This window comes from Podarcis erhardii (assembly GCF_964252035.2).
Source record: "Podarcis erhardii genome assembly, chromosome: 4".
NCBI lineage: Eukaryota > Metazoa > Chordata > Lepidosauria > Squamata > Lacertidae > Podarcis > Podarcis erhardii.
The window spans coordinates 30,903,875-30,930,433 of record NC_138508.1 but is presented as its reverse complement, the minus strand read 5'-3'; the positions used below and the strand labels follow the sequence as shown (position 1 = coordinate 30,930,433).

Sequence of the window (26,559 nt, the reverse complement as noted above, 5' to 3'; positions counted from 1 at the left end):
ATTCTGGGAGCTGCGGGTTTTTAAGGGTTCTGAAAGTTGTTAGGAAACCCCTTATTTTCCTCAGAAAACTGCAATTTCCAGATGCCTCTTCAGAGGGATCTCTGGGGACAGTAGCTTCCAAAATTCCTTGGGTGTTTCTCCCAAGTAAGAGGTTCCAATTTTCCTTCAGATTTTCACTAAAGGGGTGCTCATTTCAGATCCCCCCAACATACAAAATGACCAGCATGTTTGTTGTGCTAAGGAATGATAACCTGAAAAGACCCCTAATCCTACTATACAACTACAGAACTTAATCTGTTCCTGGAGTCCGTTTGACTCCCGAAACCACTCGAAAACCAAGGCGTGGCTTCCAGCGGGCTGCAGTAGCTTCCTGCACTCAACTGGAAACCGAGTCAGACATTCAGCTTCTGAAAAGCGTTTGCAAACCAGAACACTTACATCTGGGTTTGTGGCATTTGGGAGCCAATTTGTTCAACAGCTAAGCCGTTTAGGAACCAAGGTACCACTGTACTTTTGTGGCTGAGTGTCAGCATCCTGCCTAGATTTCCCCTCCAGAACAGGGGTTGGACTAGATTACCTTGGGATCCCTTCGAGGATTCTATCACAGGGGCAGCCCTGCTCCAAAAACACTTCAACTGACGGAGTCATAACTGGGAGAGCAGCGACTTAGCCCAAGGACTAAAAAGAAATTTGTGTCTGGTTGTTGTTGTTTTAACGTGCATGTATTATTTAAAGAGAACGGATAAAACTCCCTGATTCCGTTGAGAAGTCCGACAGATGCTGCTGGCCTGAAACACCATATTGGATAATGGTATCTCCGAAGACGGCTGGAGCTGCTCAGCCTTGAACATGGAAGAGGGCAAGGAGTGAGAGAGGGGAGGAGGGCAGTTGTGTGGTATTGGGGGGGGGGGCAGCTGAGGATGAATGGAAGTGAACTCTGCTCAGATGCAAAGGCAGAATTCTGAGCCTCAGCAGGCAGCTGAGAATCCAACAGCAGGACAGACATTCCTCCTGCCTGCCTCCCCTCTTGCCTCTGCAGAGCATGGTGTATATAACAAAGCATCTCCAAAGGAGCCTCTGAACTCTCTGTATTAGATGCAGGCATGCCCAGGATCACATTACAGCAGAGAAGAAAACAAATCCAGGACTAATTGGGAGGGGAGGGTGGTGCAGGCAACTCACATTGTTTGCCTGAAATTTGTGTGTGTGTGTGTGTGTTTTGGTGGAAGTCCCAAACAAGTTTGTGAAGCATGACACATTGACCACGGCTCAAGTCTTTGAAGCCGCGCCACATTTAAATAGCTGCTGTACCATTTATTTCCCTTAAATTGAGAATAAAAGTGAAATACGAGGACGATGGCCAGCCTCTCCCATCAGGAACACTGGAATTCCCCACTTCACAAATTGCCATTCCTTGTTATTTCATACAGTGGGGTGCCCAAGAAAGGAAAACATCTTTTAATATAGCTGCTAGTGAAAAGGAACATTTCAATTGTTATTAAAAACAGCTAAGGTCAGTAACTTAAATACCATCATCTCTGTGTGTGCTGCTGCAGAATTAACAGAGTGGTGGGCTACTCGTCTGTTGGATTTGGAACTCAAGAGCCCCTTATTCAAGAATCCATTGCAAAGTTTCAACACATTTGGTGACTAAGGGTGTTTTGGGGTGGGATTCAATCACACGCTAGCAAATTCAGGTGGAGCGATTATAGATAATTAGGAGCTTTGATGCAACTAATCCGTTTCCCCCCCCCCCCAAATAAGGAAAGTGATGGGGAAAGTCACTAGAAAGTGTGTGATGACACTTGCTTTGACAAAATGCCATCTAACCTCTGCACAAACAAATCAGAATGAACACTCATTGGAATAGTCAACATCACCCAATGTCCTTGAAAACAAAAAAGAAGGGGAAATTTTAGAACAGGAGGGTAGTAACTTCAAACTGCAGAGTTTTGAGAAATTAAAGGATAAAGTGAGAGATTGGCTCCACTATTACCAAATAATGGAGGTTTACAAGATGGATAAGAAAATTGGCTTCCAGGTGGAGAAATCTAAATTGGAAACAGAATTGTTAGAACCCAATACTAAGAATTTATCAAAAATGTATAACTTGCTGTTGAAATGGAATACGCAGGATGAAACAGTTAAATCAGCTATGATTAAGTGGGCGCAAGATATTGATCATAACATTCTGTTTGCTGACTGGGAAAGGTTGTGGACCACCGGCATGAAATTTACGGCGTGTAACGCCTTGAGAGAAAATATTATGAAAATGATCTATAGGTGGTACATGACCCCAGTCAAGCTCGCAAAAATTTACCACTTGTCAGATAATAAATGTTGGAAGTGTAAAGAAAATGAAGGCTCATTCTTTCACCTCTGGTGGACGTGCCCAAGGATTAAGGCTTTCTGGGAAATGATATATAATGAAATGAAAAAGATGTTTAAATACACTTTCTTGAAGAAACCAAAGGCCTTTCTCCTGGGTATGGTCAGCCATGTGGTGTTAAAGAAGGACAGAACTTTGTTTTTATATGCCACAACAGCAGCAAGGATCCTTATTGCAAAGTATTGGAAGACACCAGACCTACCCACCCTGGAAGAATGGCAGATGAAGATGACAGATTACATGGGACTCGTAGAGATGATGGGCAGAATCCGAGACCAGGAGAAAGAGACAGTGGAAGAAGATTGGAAGAAATTTAAGGACTATCTTAACAAATATTATAAGATTAAGGAATGTTAGATTGACATGGACTTAAAAATATTGTGGTTTTCAGAGACATTAGAGTAAGAAAAGGAATGGAATTAGTAAAAAACTTTTGGGAAATAAGGGAATGGAGTTGCTGATGGGATAATGAAACTAGAATACAAAACGGTGAGGTATGAGGAAGTCGGGGAAATTAGGTTGAGAAAATAAGTTTTGAAATTATACTTGTTGTTTTTTGTTTGCGTTTGTCTTTATTGTAGTTGTTTTGTATTTGTATGTTTTTATTGGAAAGTTTAATAAATATTATTTAAAAAAAGAAAAGAAAAGAAAAAAGAAGGGTCACTCAATAAGCAGGCCATCTGGAGGTGGCCCAAGAGCAGACTCATGCACTGTTCTGTGTCAGTCTTGATTGATGCATGCAGGGCACCATGTTGGGGAAGGCTGCTCACGGTGGAAACTGCTCATACAGCGCACATGCAAGCAGTAATTTGGGGCATATAATAATGGGAAAAAGCAGCTCTTGGCAGCAAACGATCATAGCACCCACATAACTTGAATTCCCATGCAGCTTGTTCCATAACCCAGTCAAGTTGGAATACCTAATTTGTTTTCATTAAATTGGCAAATCCATCCATCTTGGCAGAGCATTCCATCTTAACTGGACTGTGGAGACCAACTACTAAATATTTATTTACTGAGCCAAGACATCCATTTAATGTGGGGGGGGGGGCGATGTTGGCATGATATAATACAAGTTGCTCAGGAACCACAGAATCCAGTATCTTCTGAACTGATAAAACGCTTGTTTCATGGAATGGGGAGATCCATTGAAGGTTCTTTTGCATCCCTTTCACTTGGGCCCTTAGATGGCTCTCAGACCAAATCTGCAGATGAGAATCTTTGCATTCCACTTCATGCTGGACCCTGTTTAAAGAAAACATCTGCAAAGCAATTCCCCAATGACAGGCTTAGCAGTCTGGAAAATCTGATGCATTTATACTGAGTTCATTATGGGGAGTTTTAGTCAGTTAAATATGAAAACTAAATGGCTGCTTTTTTTTTAATGAAGTGCAGAACAGTTTTACATTTTCTTTATGCTAATCCTTTCTAACTTTTGCATCAATAGGCTATTAATTGGCAAGGAAAATGCAAAATAACAGAGAACGGAGAGGGGGGGAGGGGTTGTGGAAGAAAAAGGAGATAGCGTGTTTGGCACCCAAACTACTACAGCAGTAAAGTGCAGTTACCCTGGAGAAGAAGAAGTTACTGTGCTAAAAGTACCAGTGAATATTGTATAGATTTGTTATTTTAAAACAGGTTTCAGAATAACGGGAATATTCACATCACTGATTGGGTTCCTAACTAAAGCTCATGGGTACTATACCTGAACAGGAAATATGAATACAGTGGTACCTCGGGTTAAGAACTTAATTCGTTCTGGAGGTCCGTTCTTAATCTGAAACTGTTCTTAACCTGAGGTACCACTTTAGCTAATGGGGCCTCCCGCTGCCGCCTCATGATTTCTGTTCTCATCCTGAAGCAAAGTTCTTAACCCGAGGTACTATTTCTGGGTTAGTGGAGTCTGTAACCTGAAGCGCCTGTATCCTGAAGCATCTGTAACCCGAGGTACCACTGTACAAGTAGGAAGCATGGGGCTGCACACACCACCAGGCGTGTCCCTGTCTGCTCAGTCCCCAATCTTACTGTGTTCAATCTGGGAAGCTACACAGGAGTTTCCATTCATGTTTCTGTTGAGCGCAAGTAGAAGCCTCTGTTTTACCAGGGTTCATAGAAACACAGGAAGCTGCTTTATACTGATTCAAACCATTGGCCCATCTAGCTCAGTATTGTCTACCCTGACTTGCAGCAACTCTCTGGTATTTCAGGCAGGGTTATCTCCCCGCCTTACCTGGAGACGAGAAGGACAGAGCCTGGATCTTCTGAATGCAAAGCAACTGCTCTGTCACTGAGCTATGGACCTTCCTGATTGTGCCAGGCTTCAAATCATGTTCAAGTGAAGGTGAGGAGGTAGCTATTTATTGACATTTGGGTGCCAGGAGCCATTTTGAATCACAGTGGCAGACCAAAACATGACTTTGGTGTGACACCACCAGTTTTTTAGCAAAGGTTCTGCTGCCTCTTGAGATATTGTCATCGTACTCAGTATGAGGGCTGCTGAACTGGGGGTGAGTGAATACATCTCCGTGTGGGTTCTGAGAGCCATTTTGCATCAATATGGCAGACCCAAACATGACTTTGGTGTGATTTCACCTAATTTTTTTGGCTCACACACTATCCATTTCAAAATCACAGTGTCGGGGTTTTTTTTGGTTTCTAGAAATTCACAGGCAGTGCCGGGCAACTCCACGCTGACAGTAATAGTGATAAATAAAAATAAGTTGCATTTGCAGGCTCTCCAGGATAAAACCATGAATCGCTTTGAAGTCTAGGCTGGAGAATGAAATCAGGCCACAAAGTATTCCATTACTTCTTTCCCTCATGTATCTGCCTTCACTCATCTACGACGTCTGTACTTTTTACAGCTGAAATATACTACATGCTCCAGAATACACACCCACCCACCCACCCACCCACCCCAACTCAGCATGTATCTGCTGTAAGAAACCGTTGAAAAGATGGAGGTGGAAATGCCTTCCCTTTGAAAAAATGTATCCTTGTAAAATCTGATTTGGAGAATATGCCGCTGAAAACATGTGATTTGTTTAGCAGCCTGGGAAGAGGAGAAGGGGGCCCAGTGTATTAGAACGAGATGTGTGCCTCACGCAAGGACTGCAGAGGGAAAATGTAAAACAGGATATGCAGCAGAGTGAAACGTTTTGTGGTGTTGTTGTTTCTGTTGTTTTAAGTTTGCTAAAGGAAATGCAGAAACAAAGCCGAGAGCTGTGATAGCACCACGAATGTTCAGCTGCAGCGACAATAAGCCACAGCTCCCAGGAAACAAGCAGCAGATTGAGGAAATAATGAAAACATAATCTCAGACGAGAACGGACAGCAAAGGAACAAGAGCAAACATATGGCTTCCGCTCCCCGTGATATCAGTGTTAATACAGGGCTCTGATTGACAGGGCTTGTCAGTTTTCCCTTTGAGGTAACCAAATTGCTGAATCTCCAGAGGAGATGTTAGCTAAAGACAAGGGGGGCGGGTGGAGGGAGGGAAAGAGTCTGCTGTTATAGATTCTTGTTCTCTGCCGCTCTGCAAAGACTGAAGGATGGATTTCATGCACCTGTGGAGATTGAGAAAAGCGCTGAAGTCCCCACTCCCCAAAACTGAATGCCTGATATCTCTGAATATCGCCAAGCAGTTCTTCTCATGCACTAATTATAGCAGGCCTGTAAATAGCTGTACATCTCTGATTTCACAATTTAGCGGAACCACCTGTAACATCGGGGCCCAGTACGGGCCACATGTTCTCCTGCAATGATTTTGCAAAATTTTTGCAGATAAAATCGCTCAGATTCGGGAAGAAGTAGACTCCACCGTGGGAGCAGGGCCAGGGCGGGAGAGTGCTAGAGTCCTGTCTGGTCAAGTTGTGTGGGATCAATTCCAATCTGTTACCTCCGAGGATGTGGACAGGCTGCTTGGACGAGTGAAGCCAACCACCTGCCTCCTGGATCCTTGCCCGTCCTGGCTTATAAAAGCTAGCCAGGAAGGACTGGGCGATGGGCTTCATGGGGTGGTGAATGCTTCCCTCCGTGAGGGAGCCTTCCCAGACCCGCTGAAAGAGGCGGTTATTAAACCGCTTCTTAAAAAACCATCTTTAGATGCGGCCACGATGGCCAATTATCGCCCAGTCTCAAACCTTCCATTCTTGGGCAAGGTGATTGAGCGAGTGGTTGCTGAACAACTCCAGGCACGCCTGGAAGAAGCGGACCATTTGGATCCCTTCCAGTCGGGATTCAGGCCTCATCATGGGACTGAAACTGCCTTGGTCGCACTGGTTGATGATCTCCGGCGGGCTAGGGACAAAGGTGAGAGCTGTTTCCTAGTTCTGCTGGATCTCTCAGCGGCCTTTGATACAATCAACCATAACATCCTTCTGGACCGTCTAGAGGGGCTGGGAGCTGGGGGCACTGTTATACAGTGGTTCCGCTCCTTCCTCCTGGGCCGTGTTCAGAAAGTGGTGGTGGGGGATGAGTGTTCAGACCCCTGGGCCCTCACTTGTGGGGTGCCTCAGGGTTCCATCCTCTCCCCCATGCTTTTTAACATCTGTATGAAGCCGCTGGGAGAGATCATCAGGGGGTTTGGACTGGGAGTCCATCAATATGCAGATGATACCCAGCTCTACCTCTCTTTCAAATCAGAACCAGTGAAGGCGGTGAAGGTCCTGTGTGGGTGCCTGGAAGCGTTTGGAGGATGGATGGCGGCTAACAGATTGAGGTTGAATCCTGACAAGACAGAAGTACTGTTTTTGGGGGACAGGAGGCGGGCAGGTGTGGAGGATTCCCTGGTCCTGAATGGGGTAACTGTGCCCCTGAAGGACCAGGTGCGCAGCCTGGGAGTCATTTTGGACTCACAGCTGTCCATGGAGGCACAGGTCAAATCTGTATCCAGGGCAGCTGTTTACCAGCTCCATCTGGTACGTAGGCTGAGACCCTATCTGCCTGCAGACTGTCTCGCCAGAGTGGTACATGCTCTGGTTATCTCCCGCTTGGACTACTGCAATGCGCTCTACGTGGGGCTACCTTTGAAGGTGACCTGGAAACTACAACTAATCCAGAATGCGGCAGCTAGACTGGTGACTGGGAGCGGCCGCCGAGACCATACAACACCGGTCTTGAAAGACCTACATTGGCTCCCAGTACGTTTCCGAAAACAATTCAAAGTGTTGGTGCTGACCTTTAAAGCCCTAAATGGCCTCGGTCCAGTATATCTGAAGGAGCGTCTCCTCCCCCATCGTTCTGCCCGGACACTGAGGTCCAGCTCCGAGGGCCTTCTGGCGGTTCCCTCACTGCGAGAGGCCAAGTTACAGGGAACCAGGCAGAGGGCCTTCTCGGTAGTGGCGCCCGCCCTGTGGAATGCCCTCCCATCAGATGTCAAAGCGATAAACAACTACCTGACATTCAGAAGACATCTGAAGGCAGCCCTGTTCAGGGAAGTTTTTAATTTGTGACATTTTAGTGTATTTTTCATCTTTGTTGGAAGCCGCCCAGAGTGGCTGGGGAAACCCAGCCAGATGGGCGGGGTACAAATAATAAATTATTATTATTATTATTATTATTGCCTTGGGCCAGTCCATCCAGGTGACCAGGCATACTGCTCTTTGTACATCAGGGGATAACAGGTGTTCTGATGCGCTAAGAGGGCAGGCAGATGCACATAATTTTAGCCAGAAGGCTACTGTGGAAACACAGCCACCATATTTCAAGCACACGTACAACCCACAAGGGAAACCCGTGCTTCCAGCTTTCGGCAGAAGCTGGCTTCGCACAGCACTGATTGGCTGTTCCTAGTGTGAGTCATAAAGCCACCTCCCCCTTTTTCAGAGCAAGGCTGTGGACAGTGCTAATTGGCCGACCCTTGTCAGTTACATATGCAACTACCACCCTGCTGCCACTTTCTCAGCTAAGTAAAGTAGTAGTAGTACAGTAGTAGTAGTAGTAGTGGTGGTGGTGGTGGTAATGTTGAGTAGGAAAGAAAGGAAGATACTGAAAAACTTAAGACAAAGTGGAAAGGCAGGATGAAGAATGAGAAGATCAGATAGAGGATAGTTTGTGTGGGTTTGCAGGTATTGTGTGTTACAGGAGCAGGGATAAGCAAAGGTCAGTTCACACCATAAATCTGCATTGCTTCTGTTTGAAGGTATGCCTAGATGCTGCCTAACTGATGTATTTTTTTTATGTGTACAGGTTAATTTTTATGAACTTCAGCCTTGCAGATAATTTTCTTTCCAAATAACTTATCCTCACATTTGCCTTCTGAGGGCTGCCCCCAGTACAAGGCAAATCTAGGTGGCTGCTTAGGGGCACATTTTTTTAAAAGTGTGTGCCTCTTAATGCAACAGAAAGTAAAGACCAAATGCTGCAAATAAAACTTGTCACTTATTATAATGCATTACTTAGTTCACATTCAATCACACCTACATAGGCATATAAATATTTGTAGCTTTTGAATATGCATATTGTGCACACATTTTGTCCCCTTCCAGGCAAAAGATATGCAAATAGGGCTAGGAGAGAGAGAGAGAGAGAGAGAGAGAGAGAGAGAGAGAGAGAGAGAGAATATAATAAAATCTTGTGCATGGATGCTTTAGTTGAGATTCCTGCATTGCAGGGAGGTTGGGCCAGATGACCCTCAGGGTTTTTCCAACTCTACAATTCTATGATTGTATGCTCAGATGCACTCTCTTTATTGGTTTAGCATTGTTCCGCAGCACAAATACAGTTACCAGGAATGAACTGCAGGGAAGCCTGGCTCACAGCAAGCCCAGCTTAGAGTGCCAGAATGCCTAAAACTATCCTGAGCCTCCAACTTTAGCAAACACTCAAGCTAGACAATTTCAGTTTATTAAAAGCTCAAACAGCCAAGCCAGGTTTTGTTTTTTGTTTTTGCCCAGCAAGAAGAAAGCCACATATATGAACTTACAGAGATATTTTGCATGCCAGCATCTACCGCAGTCTACGCCTACAGACCGTGCTTATTTCAGTATACGCCACTATTTGCAGCCTGCTACATTCTATAAATAAGGACTCATTTGCCTGGACATTTTGCTCATCACATAGCGTTCCTTCTAGCAGAGAAGCGGGTGGCACCATGGTGACCAGCGAAGTGGCAAAACTGGCCTTGCAAGCATGGGGGAGGAGGGTGTTCTGCATATCTGATAGAAACCCAAATATGCAAGAAAATATTAGTTTAAATATTAAATAAAAGAGAAGCCAAAGAAACACCAAGCTACTAGAGCAATCATTTGATGTTTTGGTTAGAGCGTCGGACTAGGACCTGGGAGACCCATGCTCAAATCCCCACTCGGCCATGATGCTCACTGGGTGGACTTGGGCCTATCACTCCTAGAATCAGAGAACTGTAAAGATGGAAGGGACTATGAGCGTCATCTAGCCTCAACTCCAGCAATGCAGGATTTGTTTGCCCAACGTGGGGCTCAAACTCACGACTCTAAGATTAAGAGTCTCATGACCTTTAGATCCCCTCTAACTCTACAATGCTATGATTCTATGTTCTACTGACTGTGCTACAGTGAGGGGGGGGAAGTATTTGATCCGCTGCTAAATTTGCCCGTTTGCCCTCTGACGAAGAAATGGCCTGTCCATAATTTTAATAGTAGGTTTATTGTAGTAGCTATACATCAGCCTTGAAATCTTACTGACTTGGAGAGGATCTGCAAAGAGGAGTGGGACAAAATACCTCCTGAGATGTGTGCAAACCTGGTGGCCACCTACAAGAAACTTCTGACCTCTGTAATTGCCAACAAGGGTTTTACCACCAAGTACTAATTCATCGAAGACAGGAGTGCCTGGCGTGTTCTGGTCAATGGGATCACGAAGAGTCGGACACAACTAAACGACTAAACAACAGCAACAACACTAAGTCATCTTTTGCAAAGGGGTCAAATACTTATTTCACTCATTATAATGCACATCATTCTCTGACTTTTGTCTTCTGGGTTTCTGAGGGTTTTCTTGTTGTTATTCTGTCTCTCACAGCTACAATAAACCTACCATTAAAATTATGGACTGGTCATTTCTTTATCAGAGGGCAAACGGGCAAATTTAGCAGCGGATCAAATACTCCCCCCCCCCCCGCTGTATGTTCCTTAAACTTTAAAGTATCTGGGAATGAGTGGAGCTGAGATTTGGATCAGGTTATGCACAAATGTAGGTGTGCACCCTCTGCCTTCGATTTCCCCTGAACTCTCACCCATGTCATGGCCCCTCCGGTCTAGGCCTGGCTGGACGTTGTGCTGCAGGAGAAGCGCCCCTAGCCTGAAACACCACCACTGTGTGCTACATATGAAGTTTTAGGGCTGATTGTGCCGCATGCTGCATAGCCTGTGTGGAGCCTGGTGCTGTAGCACTATAATGCAAAAACTGAGCACTCAGCCCCTATACTGCCCACAGTATGAATTGGGGAGCAGGAGAGGTAATCAGCATGGAATCATACAGGTCATAGACATAGCTGGCAGGTTCCTCAAAGGTCACCTGGACAAACCTGCTTCCAGTGCAGGAAATCTGCTATTACTGCATCCCTGCCAGGTGATCATTCAGCCCTCGTCTCATACTGCCATAGGAAGTTTGCTTCTGAATGCCAGTTGCTACAGGGGGGAGAGAGTCCTGTTGCACTTGGGTCCTGCTTGCAAGCTTCCCACAGGCATCTGGTTGGTCACTATGAGAACAGGGTGCTGGAATAGCCGGGACACTGATCTGATCTGCCAGGGCTTATCTGACGTTGTTCTGCTTAAAGGACTCTAACAAAGGAGAAGTAGTGACCTTCTGAAGCTGTCTCTTCTGCCATTGAGCAGCTCATACCATCACAAAGGTCTTTCTGACGTTTTGTCAGAATTCTCTTTCTTGTCATTTGAACCCATTGGTTCAGGTTTTCCTCTGAAGCAGCAAAAAACAACAACAAAAAAAAAACCCACCCCAATTTCATTCTACCATTTATGTGACAGCCCTTCAAATCTCTGGAGATGGTTATCCCATCACCTCTGAATTGCCTCTTCTCCTCAAAGGACTCAGCTGCCTCAGCTGTTCCTCACAGGACTTGGTCTCCAGGTTTTGGGATGTTATCAATATGCACAGATCAAATTCAGCTTTAAGTCAGTGACAGACTAAGAGAGAAGCAGTAGCAGGGGTCTGCTGCTTGGCCAACCTTGCTTCTCCAAAGCTTTACATACCTGGCTCCAGACAGGAAGTTAATGGAAGCTCTGTGTGTAAGAGAGGGGCGGAAAAATGTTTGAAGACATGTGGCTTTATTTTGGTGTGTTTCTTTCTTCTTCAGTCGCCTGGTATGATCGCCTGATTAAAACATTATCGCTACGTGTGTTGTAACTGCTGAGTGCACTTTGGGCTACCTACTAAATTTAAGTCTATCTGTCCTTATTTGTGTAACAAGCCAATACAACGATGTACACAAGGAAAAATTTCAAAATTCACTCACTCCCTCGTAGACATATATATCCAGAGAAGAACATATCACACTGTCAAAAAGTCTATTAAAATACAGGCATGTGCATGCAGTTAGGGGAGGGGGGAGCCACGATAGAGACAACCCAAATTCACATCTGGACAGCAGGTTTGGAGTTTGGCTCAAAGAGAGCTTCTCCTCAAATCAAAATGCAGACTCCACAGAAAGTATCAGTGTTTGGCAGAACAAAGAACAAAAGTACAAACTATGCAACAAACAGCATGAAGACCCAGTTTCCTTCTCATGTGTGCCTAATGCCCAGATTTCAAAATCTCTCCTAGGGAACGTTTGTGGAGGAATAGAAGGAGACCTGGATATTTTCCTACATTTCTCTGACACTAAGTGTTATGCTCCTCATATGTAAAACAGAAACCAAGGGCAGCTTTAACATTTTCATCATGTTATGAGTCACACAGGGGACTGTGGGGCTGAGCTTTAAAGCCCTAAACGGCCTCGGCCCAGTATACCTGAAGGAGCATCTCCACTCTCAGCCTGGACACTGAGGTCCAGCAGCGAGAACCTTCTGGTGGTGCCCTTTGCAAGTGAACTTACAAGGAACCAGGCAGAGGGGGCCTTCGCAGTGGTGGCACCCACCCTGTGAAATGCCCTACCATCAGTTGTCAAGGAGATAAACAACTACATGATTTTGAGAAGACATCTGAAGGCAGATGTTTTTAAGTTTGATGTTTATAATTTGTTGGAAGCTGCCCAGAGTGGCTGGGACAACCCAGTTAGATGGATGGCATATAAATAATTTGTGGTGGTACATAGGAATTTGTTCTATATTGAGTCAGGCCAATTATCCATCCAACTCAATACTGTCTACACCGCCATCATCCCTGACCATTGGCCATCTTGATGGGAGTTGCAGTCCCAAGCATTTGGAGAGCACCAGATTGGGGAAGGGTGATCTACAGCTCTCCAGGATGTCATAATAATAATAATAATAATTTATTATTTATACCCCGCCCATCTGGCTGAGTTTCCCCAGCCACTCTGGGCGGCTCCCAATCAGTATTAAAAACAATACAGCATTACATATTAAAAACATCCCTGAACAGGGCTGCCTTAAGATGTCTTCTGAACGTCAGATAATTCTTTATCTCTTTGACATCTGATGGGAGGGCGTTCCACAGGGCGGGCGCCACTACCGAGAAGGCCCTCTGTCTGGTTCCCTGTAACCTCACTTCTCGCAATGAGGGAACCGCCAGAAGGCCCTCGGCGCTGGATCTCAGTGTCCGGGCTGAACGATGGGGGTGGAGACGCTCCTTCAGGTATACAGGACCGAGGCCGTTTAGGGCTTTAAAGGTCAGCACCAACACTTTGAATTGTGCTCGGAAACGTACTGGGAGCCAATGCAGATCTCTCAGAACCGGTGTTATGTGGTCCCGGCGGCCACTCCCAGTCACCAGTCTAGCTGCCGCATTCTGGATTAATTGCAGTTTCCGGGTCACCTTCAAAGGTAGCCCCACGTAGAGCGCATTGCAGTAGTCCAAGCGTGAGATAACTAGAGCATGCACCACTCTGGCGAGACAGTCCGCGGGGAGGTAGGGTCTTAGCCTGCGTACCAGGTGGAGCTGGTAGACAGCTGCCCTGGACACAGAGTTAATCTGTGCCTCCATGGACAGCTGTGAGTCCAAAATGACTCCCAGGCTGCGCACCTGGTCCTTCAGGGGCACAGTTACCCCATTCAGGACCAGGGAATCCTCCACACCTGCCCGCCTCCTGTCCCCCAAAAACAGTACTTCTGTCTTGTCAGGATTCAACCTCAATCTGTTAGCCGCCATCCAACCTCCAACCGCCTCCAGGCACTCACACAGGACCTTCACCGCCTTCACTGGTTCTGATTTAAAGGAGAGGTAGAGCTGGGTGTCATCTGCATACTGATGAACACCCAGTCCAAACCCCCTGATGATCTCTCCCAGCGGCTTCATATAGATATTAAAAAGCATGGGGGAGAGGACAGAACCCTGAGGCACCCCACAAGTGAGAGCCCAGGGGTCTGAACATTCATCCCCCACCACCACCTTCTGGACACGGCCCAGGAGGAAGGAGCGGAACCACTGTATAACAGTGCCCCCAGCTCCCAGCCCCTCTAGACGGTCCAGAAGGATGTTATGGTCGATGGTGTCAAAGGCCGCTGAGAGATCCAGCAGAACTAGGAAACAGCTCTCACCTTTGTCCCTAGCCCGCCGGAGATCATCAACCAGCGCGACCAAGGCAGTTTCAGTCCCATGGTGAGGCCTGAATCCCGATTGGAAGGGATCCAAATGGTCCGTTTCCTCCAGGCGTGCTTGGAGTTGTTCAGCAACCACCCGCTCAATCACCTTGCCCAAGAATGGCAGATTTGAGACTGGGCGATAGTTGGCCAAATTGGCCGGGTCTAAAGATGTTTTTTTAAGAAGCGGTTTAATGACCGCCTCTTTCAGCGGGTCTGGGAAGGCTCCCTCATGGAGGGAAGCGTTCACCACCCCGCAAAGCCCATCGCCCAGCCCTTCCCGGCTCGCTTTTATCAGCCAGGATGGGCAAGGATCAAGGAGACAGGTGGTCGGTTTCACTCGTCCAAGCAGCCTGTCCACATCCTCGGAGGTAACAGATTGGAATTGATCCCATGTAACAGGACCAGACAGAACTCTAGCACTCTCCCGCCCTGGCCCTGCTCCCACGGTGGAGTCTACCTCCTTCTGAATCTGAGCGATTTTATCTGCAAAAAACTTTGCAAAAACATTGCAGGAGATCTTGGGGTCCCTACCAGGCCCCGTTGGTACAGGTGGTTCTGATAGATTGCGAACCACCTGAAAAAGTCTCCTGCTGCTGTTTTCTGCAGATGCAATGGAGGCGGTGAAGAAGGCCCTCTTCGCCGTCGCCATTGCCACTTGGTAGGCTCGACGTTGAGCTCTAACCCGTGTCCGGTCTGATTCAGAATGAGTTTTCCGCCACCGGCGCTCTAGCCGTCTCAACGATTGTTTCATCACCCTCAGCTCCGGGGAAAACCACGGGGCTGTCCGGGCTCCATGCAATCGGAGAGGGCGCTTCGGAGCCAGACAGTCAATAGCCCTGGTTAACTCCGCATTCCAGCGGGCCACCAGGGAATCAGCTGAAAGGCCATCAACTTGGGATAGAGCATCCCCTACCACTCTCTGGAAGCCAATTGGATCCATTAAGTGGCAGGGGCGGACCATCCGAATCGGTCCCACCTCCCTGCGGAGGGGAAGGGTTGCGGAGAAGTCCAGTTGCACCAGGAAGTGATCTGACCATGGCACTTCTTTTGTTTCACTTTTAGTTAATGTCAGATCACCAGCATCCGTAGAGGTAAACACCAAGTCTAAGGCATGTCCGTGGCTATGAGTTGGGCCAGACTTATTCAGGGACAGCCCCATGGAGGCCATGCTTTCCACGAAGTCCCGAGCGGCCCCTTGTAAGGTCGTGTCGGCATGGATGTTAAAATCCCCCAGGACAACCAGGCTAGGTGTCTCCAGGAGCATATCCGCCACGACCTGAAGCAGCTCGGGCAGGGAATCCTTGGTGCAGCGGGGAGGTCGGTACACCAGTAGGAATCCTGTACTGCCCCTATTGCCCAACTTCCAGAACATGCACTCAGAAAACTGGGTCTTCCCAATAGGACGCCTGGTGCAGACTAATGACTTCCTAAAAATCACTGCAACCCCCCCTCCCCGCCCACATGACCTGGGTTGCTGTGCGTAAGAGAAACCTGGTGGGCAAGCAGCGGCAAGGGCAGGCCCATCTGCTTCATCCAACCAAGTCTCTGTTACACATGCCAGATCAAATCCTCCATCCATGATCAAGTCATGGATGGCAGTGGTCTTATGAATCATTGACCTGGCATTGCACAGCAACACTTTCAGGTCATGTGGGTATCCCTTGCTGATTCTAGTATCCATCCGGTCAGGACCAGACCCGGAGGCAGGAATAGTCCTCAGACAACGACTAAACCTGCCTCCTCTGTAATGACATGGTCTGGTCTTAGCGTAACTCCTCCTCCTACCCGTGATCACTGAGATCGGTTGTCCCAGTGCATTCCCCCCTGTGGAACATGCCCCAGCCATTTTGTGGGCTGGGGCCCACTCCCCGGCAGCCCTGACCCCTCCCCCTAAGAACAAAATAACAACTTATACAAACAAACAAAACTAATAAAACAATACAAACAAAAAATGTAAAAATTACAAGATCAAAAAAAAAAAAAAAAAAATTCCCCAAACCCAACCAAACATCCATCCCACCCCCACCCCCCACATACAAAAAATCCAAAAGAAATTTTTTTAAAAACATTTTAAAAACACTCTGTGCCCCTCCTGCAGTAACACTGTCCTAGTGAGGCCTGTCAGGCCCCGCCCTGGGCCAGGTGGTAAGTGGCAGGAAGGAGCAGGGCCCTCAAGCACTCACTCAGGGGAGTCCTCCTGGGCAGCAGGCAGCAAGCACCAAGCAGTCCTTATGAGGCTTCAGGCCCCGCCCCAGGCCAGATGGTAAGTGGCAAGAGCAGGGCCCTCAAGCACTCACTCAGGGGAGTCCTCCTGGGCAGCAGGCAGCAAGCAGCACGCAGTCCTTATGAGGCCTGTCAGGCCCCGCCCTGGGCCAGGTGGTAAGTGGCAGGAAGGAGCAGGGCCCTCAAGCACTCACTCAGGGGAGTCCTCCTGGGCAGCAGGCAGCAAGCACCAAGCAGTCCTTATGAGGCTTCAGGCCCCGCCCCAGGCCAGATGGTAAGTGGCAAGAGCAGGACCCTCAGGCACTCACTCAGGGGAGTCCTCCTGGGCAGCAGGCAGCAAGCACCAAGCAGTCCTTATGAGGCTTCAGGCCCCGCCCCAGGCCAGATGGTAAGTGGCAAGAGCAGGACCCTCCAGCACTCACTCAGGGGAGTCCTCCTGGGCAGCAGGCAGCAAGCACCAAGCAGTCCTTATGAGGCTTCAGGCCCCGCCCCAGGCCAGATGGTAAGTGGCAAGAGCAGGACCCTCAGGCACTCACTCAGGGGAGTCCTCCTGGGCAGCAGGCAGCAAGCACCAAGCAGTCCTTATGAGGCCTGTCAGGCCCCGCCCCAGGCCAGATGGTAAGTGGCAAGAGCAGGACCCTCCAGCACTCACTCAGGGGAGTCCTCCTGGGCAGACAGAGGTGTTTCCCAGCTGTGCCTGGAGATGCCAGGAATAGAACCTGGAAGCTTTTGTATGCAGAATATATGCTTTACCACTGAGCTATGGCCCATTCCCTAATGTTAAGGGATTTGTAGCACTGGGGAAGAAAAAGCTTGGTACGCCCCCTCCCCAATACATGTGGCAGCTGACCAATGCCCCTAATTTATACTTTATAATTATGCCAACAGAACCTTAGCATTCTTTCTTCTATATGTGAGTGAGAGAGTTTGTTCTCAGGAATAGAGAATTATTCTTCATGGTCTTGTCCCTAGTCAGTATGGGGGCCACAATGGCCAAAACAGTTCTCCTACAGCAGGCTTAGATGATGCTCAAGACACCTCCTCTGAAACTGTACTGACTACGGCAGCAATACTGGGACAGCATTGAATGAATTAATCCTCAAGCACATTGTAAGTGAACTGAAGGCTTCTGACCGTCCAGATAATCCCAGTTTAGGGCCAGACTTCACCAGCCCACTAAGTACTCTACACAGCTCTGCTGGGTGGCTACTTGAGGATGCAATAGTAGTGGAGAGGCAAGCTTTCTCCAGTGCCATCACCACCACACAAGAGGCACAAATATGTACAGTAAACTCACAATTTACAGGCTTCTGCCAGTTGTACATGCTTGGCAAAAAAATAATAAAAAAAATAGAAAGGGGCGGCGGAAAAGGGGTGGACTTCAAGGAAAAAAAGACATTGGCTGTCTAACCCACCATTGCACCCAATGTGTTTTGACTGTACAGGATTTTGGCTTTTCCCAGAACATAACCCCAGCATAGGTTGTGGGCTTACTGTACTCTAACTTATCTTCAGTTGTGTTTGCTGTGAGCTTTCAACCACTTGCATCCCAGGCGTTGTTGAATTGGGTTCATTGTCCAAAGTTCTCTAGAAAACCAGGGTGCCCTTTGGGCTCTACAGCACAGGAGAGGATACTTAGGAGTAGGGATGAAGGAGAAATTCAGTTTGCTTCAAATTCTAATGCGAAACTGCCCAATTTGCACTTTCTGAAACAATATGAGAAGCGAAACACAGCGATACTTTGAAATTTGGACTTCTGTGAATTTTGTGATGCATTCTTCCAACCAAATAATGTGTGCCAAAATGTGTATATGAAGAGGAAAGTGTGCCTTAAAAATGTATATATGGTGAAAATAACATAGAAAATGCATACATTAGACTCATTTTGTTCACAAAAATATGTATTTAATATAATTTTGCACTAAAACGCTGACTAATTTTAATAAGGTTTTTTTTAAAAAAAATGCAAACTGAACTTAAGACTAGAAAAACAAGAAATCTGAAACTGTCAAGATTTGTCTAGCCTACTCAGGAATGATCCTGTTGAAGCCAAGGTTGTTGGCAGGAGTAATATTCATGTCAACTGGAAAATTCTCAAGAGAAATAGTTTTTTATAGTATTTTTTAAAAAATAAAAATAAAAACATTAATTGTATGATTTTTCAAAACATATAAACAATTCTCTGTCCAGTGAAATAAAGTTACAATGCAGATTCCAGTACCTTATAAAAGGAGTTCATTTATCTAACAAAAAAGCTGATGTGATAAATGCCATTTGCCGTTTTATAAGACAGTGTAACCTCATTGCCTTGCCTTCAGTTTGTGATCCATCAAAGACCCTGGATCCTTTTTGGCAGTGCTAAAATCTGGCTGGTATCCCATTTTCTATTTGCGGCTGTGAATGCCTCTTCCTTCTCTTCCTTGATGTTTCATTAAACTGTTTCAGGCTGAGCTCAGTTTACATTCAGTGTTGGGTTTCAAAACTATACAATGGGAATCTATTAACGTCAGCCAGAAAGAAGACCCCCTGTGTCTAATGAAGTTTACTCTCAAGTAAATGCACACAGAACTGCAGCTGCAGGCTATGCAAAATGAGATTTACTTCTGACCCAACGTGAATAGGATGGGACTGTGTGTCTGTTTGCTCAGTCATCATCCAACCACCAAATTCTAAAAGCCTGACTTAGCATAAATGCCCAGAGAGTTAAGTAAGTGTTCCATTTGCTTGAGGAAGAAATTGTGGGCTTGGCTCTGAGCGGACAAGGCAGCCCAAGAAAAAAATGTGCTGTTTCCAGAGTAAGCTGCAGAACAAGGAATTCCAGTTTACATTGCTGATGTCAGGGATTAATAACATTTTGTTTTTGTTTGGTTTTTTTAAAAAAGGAACTGACAAAGTTTCCATCTCCGGTTGCAAAAGAAAGCTTGAGAAAGTATCTGCTACCACAAGGGATGCAAAGAAGCTGAGAAATTTCCTTTTTTCATTTAAAGGAGAGAGCAATGGAGAAGGGGTGCCAAGGTGTTTTAATCATCATAAAACTTTAAGTCGCTGTAAGAAATCCCTAACATTGTGAGGGGAAACACCTCTGGGAGTTGACGTGGTTTCAAAGAAAATGAGAGGGTGGATGCACTTGTGGCATAACCAGTATGCCTCCCTTTGACCCTTCTGCTGTTGTGTGTATGGGGGCGTATTTTAACATACCTCCATGGGCAAGACACATGGCTACCAGCACAGCTGCTGTCTTGCACGTAATTTGCACCAGAAGTGCAAAAAAGAAAAGGCTGGTTTGTGATGAGTTGTGTGCACACTCCTTTTCACACTGTTCAACACCCCAAACTACACTTCGAAGCCAAGCTTGCTAGCAGCAAGTACTTGGTACCAGCTTAAAAGCCACTTCCAACAAGGAAGGGAAAAGGAGAGGAAAGAAAGCTCATCATGACCTCTTCTCGAGGCGCTCTAGATTTTTCAACCTCTGGCTCTTCCACTTTTGAAACCTTCTCTTTCACATTCATTGGTTTCTCTTCTTCCTTTTGTAACTCATACATTTTGTAATGTATGAACAGCCAAGTGAGTGGCTGCTTTCTCTGTTGGTACACACTGCTAGCAGCCAATATGTGGCAGGGCAGAGTAGTAAGTTCTTACTTCATGTAGTAAGAACATGTTTTACAGCAGAGATGTTGAACCATCAGCCCATGTGCCCATTCTGGCTCACCTAGACTTTTCTGCTGGTCTATCAGATCCTCACCCATTTTACCAGGTCAGGGTGTAGAGGCACCAGCAGTGGCAGCACCTTAAACATAAGGCATTCAGGCTCCTGAACCAATGTGCCAGCTGCAGCAAGGAGCATAGGACCATTGTTCCCTGGCCACTTGAACATTGCAGATTGGAACACTCTTTCCTGTTTCCTGAGCATTCCAATGTTTTCCACATCCTGGGAATGACTAGACGGTTGCTTGGAGAAGGAGAAGGAGAAGGAGAAGGAGAAGGAGAAGGAGGAGAAGAGACTTTCCTTGGTTATTCTTAAGGGTGCCTCATGGTGCAGGGCTGGGTGAAGAGACATTTAATGCTCTGTACCCAGCCCAGCAAGGGACGCGGGTGGCGCTGTGGGTTAAACCACAGAGCCTAGGACTTGCCGATCAGAAGGTCGGCGGTTCCAATACCCGCAACAAGGTGAGCTCCCGTTGCTCGGTCCCTGCTCCTGCCAACCTAGCAGTTCAAAAGCATGTCAAAGTGCAAGTAGATAAATAGGTACCACTCCAGCGGGAAGGTAAACGGCGTTTCCATGTGCTGCTCTGGTTGACCAGAAGCAGCTTAGTCATGCTGGCCACATGATTCGGAAGCTGTACGCCAGCTCCCTCGGCCAATAAAGCAAGATGAGCGCCGCAACCCCAGAGTCGGCCACGACTGGACTTAATGGTCAGGGGTCCCTTTACCTTACCCAGCCCAGCACTGTGATGGCAGGGAAAATAATGCCCTCTCTACTCTTCAAGACCATTATCTGAAGAGCAGAGAGGGTGGAATTTTGCTTCCCATCTCAATGCTGGGCTTGGCAACAGTGAGGAAGAAATTGCCCCTTTCCCTGCTCCTCTGCTGATCTGCACAGATCGCATGAGAAATCTCTGTGCACCCCCACGGATGCACACAAAAGAGAAAAAAGAAAGGTAGAAAACAAAGAAAAGTGAAACGTGGTGATTGTCTGGATGCAATCCAGGAGGAGCAAACTCTTTTGCTATGGGAGCCTCAAATTCCAGGTGAGCAAGTCATGATAGTGGCCATGCCACTATCAGATGACTGTGTGCCATTCATTTGTTCTGAAAGCCTCCGCAAGCCTGCTCGTTGTGCTTCTCCTTCACCTGCCAATCATCAGAGCAGGAACTGTTTGCCGCAAACAGTTTCACCATGGAAAAGCCCACCAGCCTCTGCAGTAGGGGCAAAAGCAACATTTGTGCTCTTCAGTGGCAGAGCAGGCATGAACTTAGATTGACATCTCAGCCAAAAGTAAGCAGTTCTAGCAACCCAGTCTCTCCCCTCTCCCTTGCTGCTTTACATAAGCCAAGGGTGATTGCTAAGAGATGACCTAGAAGGAAGAAAGCTGTATAGAACTGCCAAACCACTTCCTGTGACTCCATCTAGACATTTGTTTTAGTTGGGATCTCTCTCCCAGCCACCAAACTACTAAGTGCCCTTCCCTAAGTCATAATGAGAGCTGGAAGTACCAGTGCACACAACTCAATCAAGGGAAGAAACTGGTTTGAGTGGAAGACTCGGGACAGGCAAAAGAAAGTACCTCTTCAGTTTGAAACTCACTTTCCCAAGAAGTAAGGGAATGACTTTCCACAGAAAAAATAACTACCAAACTTTTAGAAGACAGCCCTGTTTAGGGAAGCTTTTAATGTTTAATAGGTTATTGTATTTTAGTGTTTTGTTGGAAGCCACCCAGAGTGGCTGGGGAAACCCAGCCAGATGGGCGGGGTATAAATTATTATTATTATTATTATTAATAATAATAATAATAATAATATGTTGTTAGACTCCAGCTTCTACCAGGCTCAGCCAGCAGAGTTAATAGTCAGGGGTGGTGCCAGTTCAACAACTGGAAGGTCACAGGTTCCCCACCTCTTCCTCACAGAGCCCCACATCTGAATGCTTTACTCTGAATAAGAAGAGGAAACGCTCTAGCCCAGTGGTTCCCAAATGGTGGTCCAATTGGCACCATTCACATTAACAAAAACTACTGCAGAGATAAAGTAGGGGGTCCATGGCTTGGCTTATGAGAAGTAGGGGGTTCGCAGCACTTAGCTAATTGGAAACCTCTGCTCTAGCCCCATATCATATGTTCAAGCTCCTTGAAGAAACAAAATCTCAAAGGAATCCTAAAACCGTTTTTTACAAAAAAAAAAAAAAAGCAAAAAAAAAAATTGTGGCCAGATCCATCTGTATTGTCCACCCTTTCCACACAGGAGGCAAAGTGAATAACTGAAACAGGTAGAACGCTCCCGCTTTCAAGGTTATTGCTTGGCTCCCAATGGTGGGGAGGGTCTGAACAAACGCTTTCCCCTGATAGATGGTTGCCCATCACATATGATGCCATTTCAACTCAAGGGCTCCAATTAGGGTAATTTGGAGGCTTCTAAGTCTCATGCTAGTGACATCTGACCCCCGCCTGCCCTCACAGCTACCTAGAGAGCAGATTTGTCTTTAATATTATTCCACCTCCTCGCCTTGCCGCAGAACAAAGGAATAAAAACTCCCACATCTCTTCTGCTTCTTGTTATCGTTAAGATTTAACCTACACCCTATGATCTAACTCACATCCTTCTAATGGCTCCTGTAACAATGGAGTCTTTCATTACTAGATCACACACTGCTGGCCAATGGGACATGCCATTCAGCAAACATGAAAAGGAATTCACTTTTGCCCATTTTTGCTCCTCACAACAGACCACGCTGGTAGACCGAGCCATCTTGCAAAAGAAGCCGATGACGAAGTCTGCAGTCGCTGGAGAATATACAGGATCCCATCACGCCTTTCTTCAAAATAAATAAAAGCTGCCTTCTTGTTTCTGTTTTCCTGGCTACATTGAATCGAGAAGGCAGCGCAACTGGAGACCCACAAAGCCATGTATGGTGGCCACAAGGGACCAGTAAATCTTCAGCATTTGCTGCCCTTCTGAGACTGCAAAAACCCAGGGCGGGAGGAGGTGGGCGTCACACAGAAAACAATACATTTATTTATTAAGACACTTTTCTCTCCACGTTTAGCCCCAAGGGCAGCTTACATCCATTAAAGAAATGCATTATAATAATAAGCAAGTAAACAAAACAACAACGGAGAACTAAAACCATAGCCAGTTAGAAAATACTCACATAAGAAGCTGCCACATCAAAACAGACCTTTGGCCTATCTAGCCTACTGCTATCCACACACAAAGGGTGGCCAATGTTGAGCTCTCCAGATGTAGCTGGACTACTCCTCCCATCATCCCTTGCTGGCTGATGGGACTGGGATGTTGCTGTGTGGGTGTTGCTGTTGTTGCTGTCCAGGGACCACAACTGAAAAGACCCTGACTCTAATGTTGCAGCAAGGCCTCAGAGGAACAGCGCAGTAGGCAGGCAAATCGCGTAAATCCACATTTAACATGGCTCGTGGACAATGCTTGATTTTGTGGGTCCCAAGTTGCTGAGGCCTGATTTGGGAAAACTTAGACCTCCCCCTGCAGTTCATCCTTCAGGTTCCTCGATGAACGGGCCTGAAGTATTGCTATGGACAGCCAAATGAGAAAAACGGCAACCTAAAAGTGGCTGCATTTAGGCAGCAGTTGCAATGTAGACAGCGACACAAATGCCATGAACATTTGTCAAATGAATTAAGCTTAGCTTGATGGACTGATCTGGGGGGAAAACACATGCTCTGTATAATGTGCCTGTGTAAGAGAGGAAACACGAGAACAACGTCATGTACTCTGGCAGCCCACAACACTGAGTAACAGCAAAGTCCCTTCGTTTATTATGAATACACTTCCTTTCTGAGGCATCTGTAATGACTGTCACCCACATTTATTGAATAAACACCCTAATAATGTTGCTCAAGGAGCTGCCTCACCCGGAAAGTCTGAGTTTTAGGAAACCAAATAAATCTAAACTGGGAACGTCATGTGGATGCAGATGGCAGGAGGGGAAGAATCCTAAGTGATTTCTCATCAAATATTAGTTTCCAAGAAGAAGGTGAGACGAATCCTTCTACCTTCCAAAGACCCGGCAATATGTTTTGCGTCACCCAGCCCACTTTTAAGAAATGTTCTCTGCTTCTCTCTCCTATCTCGTCCGCTTGAAAAGCAGATTGGCACTGCCACCTCCCACGGTCTGACACATCATATGCTCGTCTGAGAAAAAGGATTGTAGGCAAGGGGTGGGGGTTTCTAGTAAGAAGCACCAGCTGCTGTGCTCCCACTTTGGCGGATCCTTCTCCCACATCCCTGTCTCACAAGTAAGAAAATTTGGGGAGCCTTGCTTGGGCCTAAGAGCCACCGTTACATCTTCATTACAACCTTTATTCTGAGAACTGCTGTCTGTCTCCCGTCTCCATTGATTCTGTGGCATCCTGTGGTTGGGGGCAGGGAAAGTCTTGCGAAACATGGAAGGGCCACATCCTAAGGAGCAATCTTGAAGCCTCGTGCTCACGCACCCCACCTCTGAGTAACTGAAAAGTATCCTTTCTCTGTGTGCCTCAAGTTAAGAGACTTGATGGCAAATAGTTAATCTTCCTCTCTCTCCCACAGCAAAACATTTCCCTGAACTAAGCACATTGCTAGTTGGTCACTGAGAGAACAAGACACTAAAGTCCTATCCACACCAGATAACCATTCCCTGCTTTATTTCTGTAGACAATTAATCCTCCCATTCAAAAGGCACTGCAAGAGACCCATCTCTAGAGAAAGCAAGAATAAGGCCTTGGTTGTTGTTGTTGTTTTAAAAATAAATATTACCATCTTGTCCTGTGCTCTCCAGATAGTCTGTCAGATCACAGCCGAAGACGTTTGTGGCTCCTTTCCTCTTGACTTTCGGCTTTCCTCCCTTGTTCTTCATGAGTTGGTTCCGAAAAGAGCCCCCCTCCTTCTTTTCCCCCCCACCCCCTCGCTTTGCACCAGACAAGTGCAAAGCTCCCCCACTCCCTCAGACCCTCGCCGTCGCCCGTGTCCCGCTTCCGGTCAGCCACATCGAAAGTCCAGAAGAACTTCCAGCTGGACGTCTCCACATTAATCCCCACCAGATGTGAAGCTGCTGCTGCGGCTGCTTCTGTTGCAGAAGGGAGAGGTCAGGACAATGCGGAGATCTCCAGCAGGCAGCAGCAGAGAGATCATAGCCCAAGTTCAGGAGGCTTCTGCAAAGAGGGAGGCGGATGGTGGTGATGAAGCAATGCCTCAGGGAGACTGGTAGCAATGGGGCAGATGTTAGCTGAAGTTCCCTCTTCCTTCGCTGTCAGGTCCCAGGAACCTCCAGAACCAATCCAAGCCGGCAATCAAAAGTATGTCAAGATGGGTCCTTCAGGCAGTAGAGATTGCAAAATGATTCTTCCACGAACTTGTAAAAAGACAGAGAGGGAGGGAAAAGAGCAGAATGACAGAGAGAAAGGCAAGCCCACTACTTTTTACACCCCTGGGTGTTTTTCTCCACCCCCTGCAGCCACTGGACAATGTTAGGAGAAACAAGGGCTGGGTTCCCTAAGTTAGTGCCCTCACTCTCGCTCTCCCCTTTCCCCTGTTTTTACAAATCCTGGGATTATCCAGCTCAGGAAATGCTGGAAGGAAGTTAGCTGAGGAGGGGGCGGAGGATGGACTTTTTTGGCAGTGAAGAGAGAGAGAGAAGTGTAGGAGTGGGGGGGAAGGCAGAGAGTGAAGGGGGCTGTTCAGAGCAGGGAGAGGCGGGGACGTCCTGCCAACTAAAAGGTAACGGGACAGCCTGAAAGGAAATAATTCCACTCAGTCAGGCTGCAGCAGCTCCGAGCTCTGACGTTTCCTGTTCCACAAATGGTCAGCTCTGAAAAAGGCCTAGGGAGGGGCTAGAGGGGGTGGGGGGAGAAAGAGCATAACTGGTTTCAATAAATGCCCAGCTCTACTTATTGGGTGGTTGTTGTTGTTGTTTTGCCACAGCACCACTCTCAACCCAAATGCATCTTACGTCATACTTGGGACAGAGTGCTCTTCTCTGTCCTGCGTTGTGTGCAAAAGGGGATCGGGCAAGCAAAAAGAGTTGTGGCACAAGTGAAGAGAAAGGTAAATGCAGCAAGAAGATTCTCTCTGTCCAGCGCCTCCCCCGGCTGCCGTCCCCCTTCAGATCAGAAACCAGCCATCAATTACCTCACAGCCCGCCCCTCCGCAGTATGGATGCAGTGTAAAAAAATATATCATTTAGCAAGAAGCAATCTGCTACCCTCTTAAAAGTATGGATATTACTGCACAGCTTTCATCCTCACTTTTCTAAAGTGTGTTCAGCACCCAAACAATAATATTATATTGTTGCACGCCAGCACAACCTCCGAGCGGTGCAAGATTCCAGGGCTTCCTGGTGCTTAACCAGGGTTTGTGTTTCCTCTGGGAACGAGGCACAGCAGAAACTGTGGTGCCTTTATGATATATGGTTTATTTGCACATGAGCCTACGGTGGAGGGGTTCACAGCATCAACACCCCCAAAAGGTCTTATTTATTCCATAGCTGCAGCCTTGGATTCAGACAGAAACCAAACATTGC

The 26,559-nt window shown here is 46.8% G+C and overlaps 1 protein-coding gene across 1 annotated transcript in view; it reads right to left on the bottom strand.

The window, feature by feature from the left end:
- ARHGAP31 (Rho GTPase activating protein 31) overlaps positions 1–24,918 on the bottom strand; it is a 94,482-nt gene extending 69,564 nt beyond the window's left edge. Inside the window, exon 1 of the mRNA XM_081860064.1 lies at positions 24,798–24,918. Coding sequence (XP_081716190.1) covers positions 24,798–24,897 — 100 coding nt within the window. The 5' untranslated portion in view covers positions 24,898–24,918. The remainder of the gene's footprint in view (positions 1–24,797) is intronic.
- Positions 24,919–26,559: the final 1,641 nt, after the last annotated feature.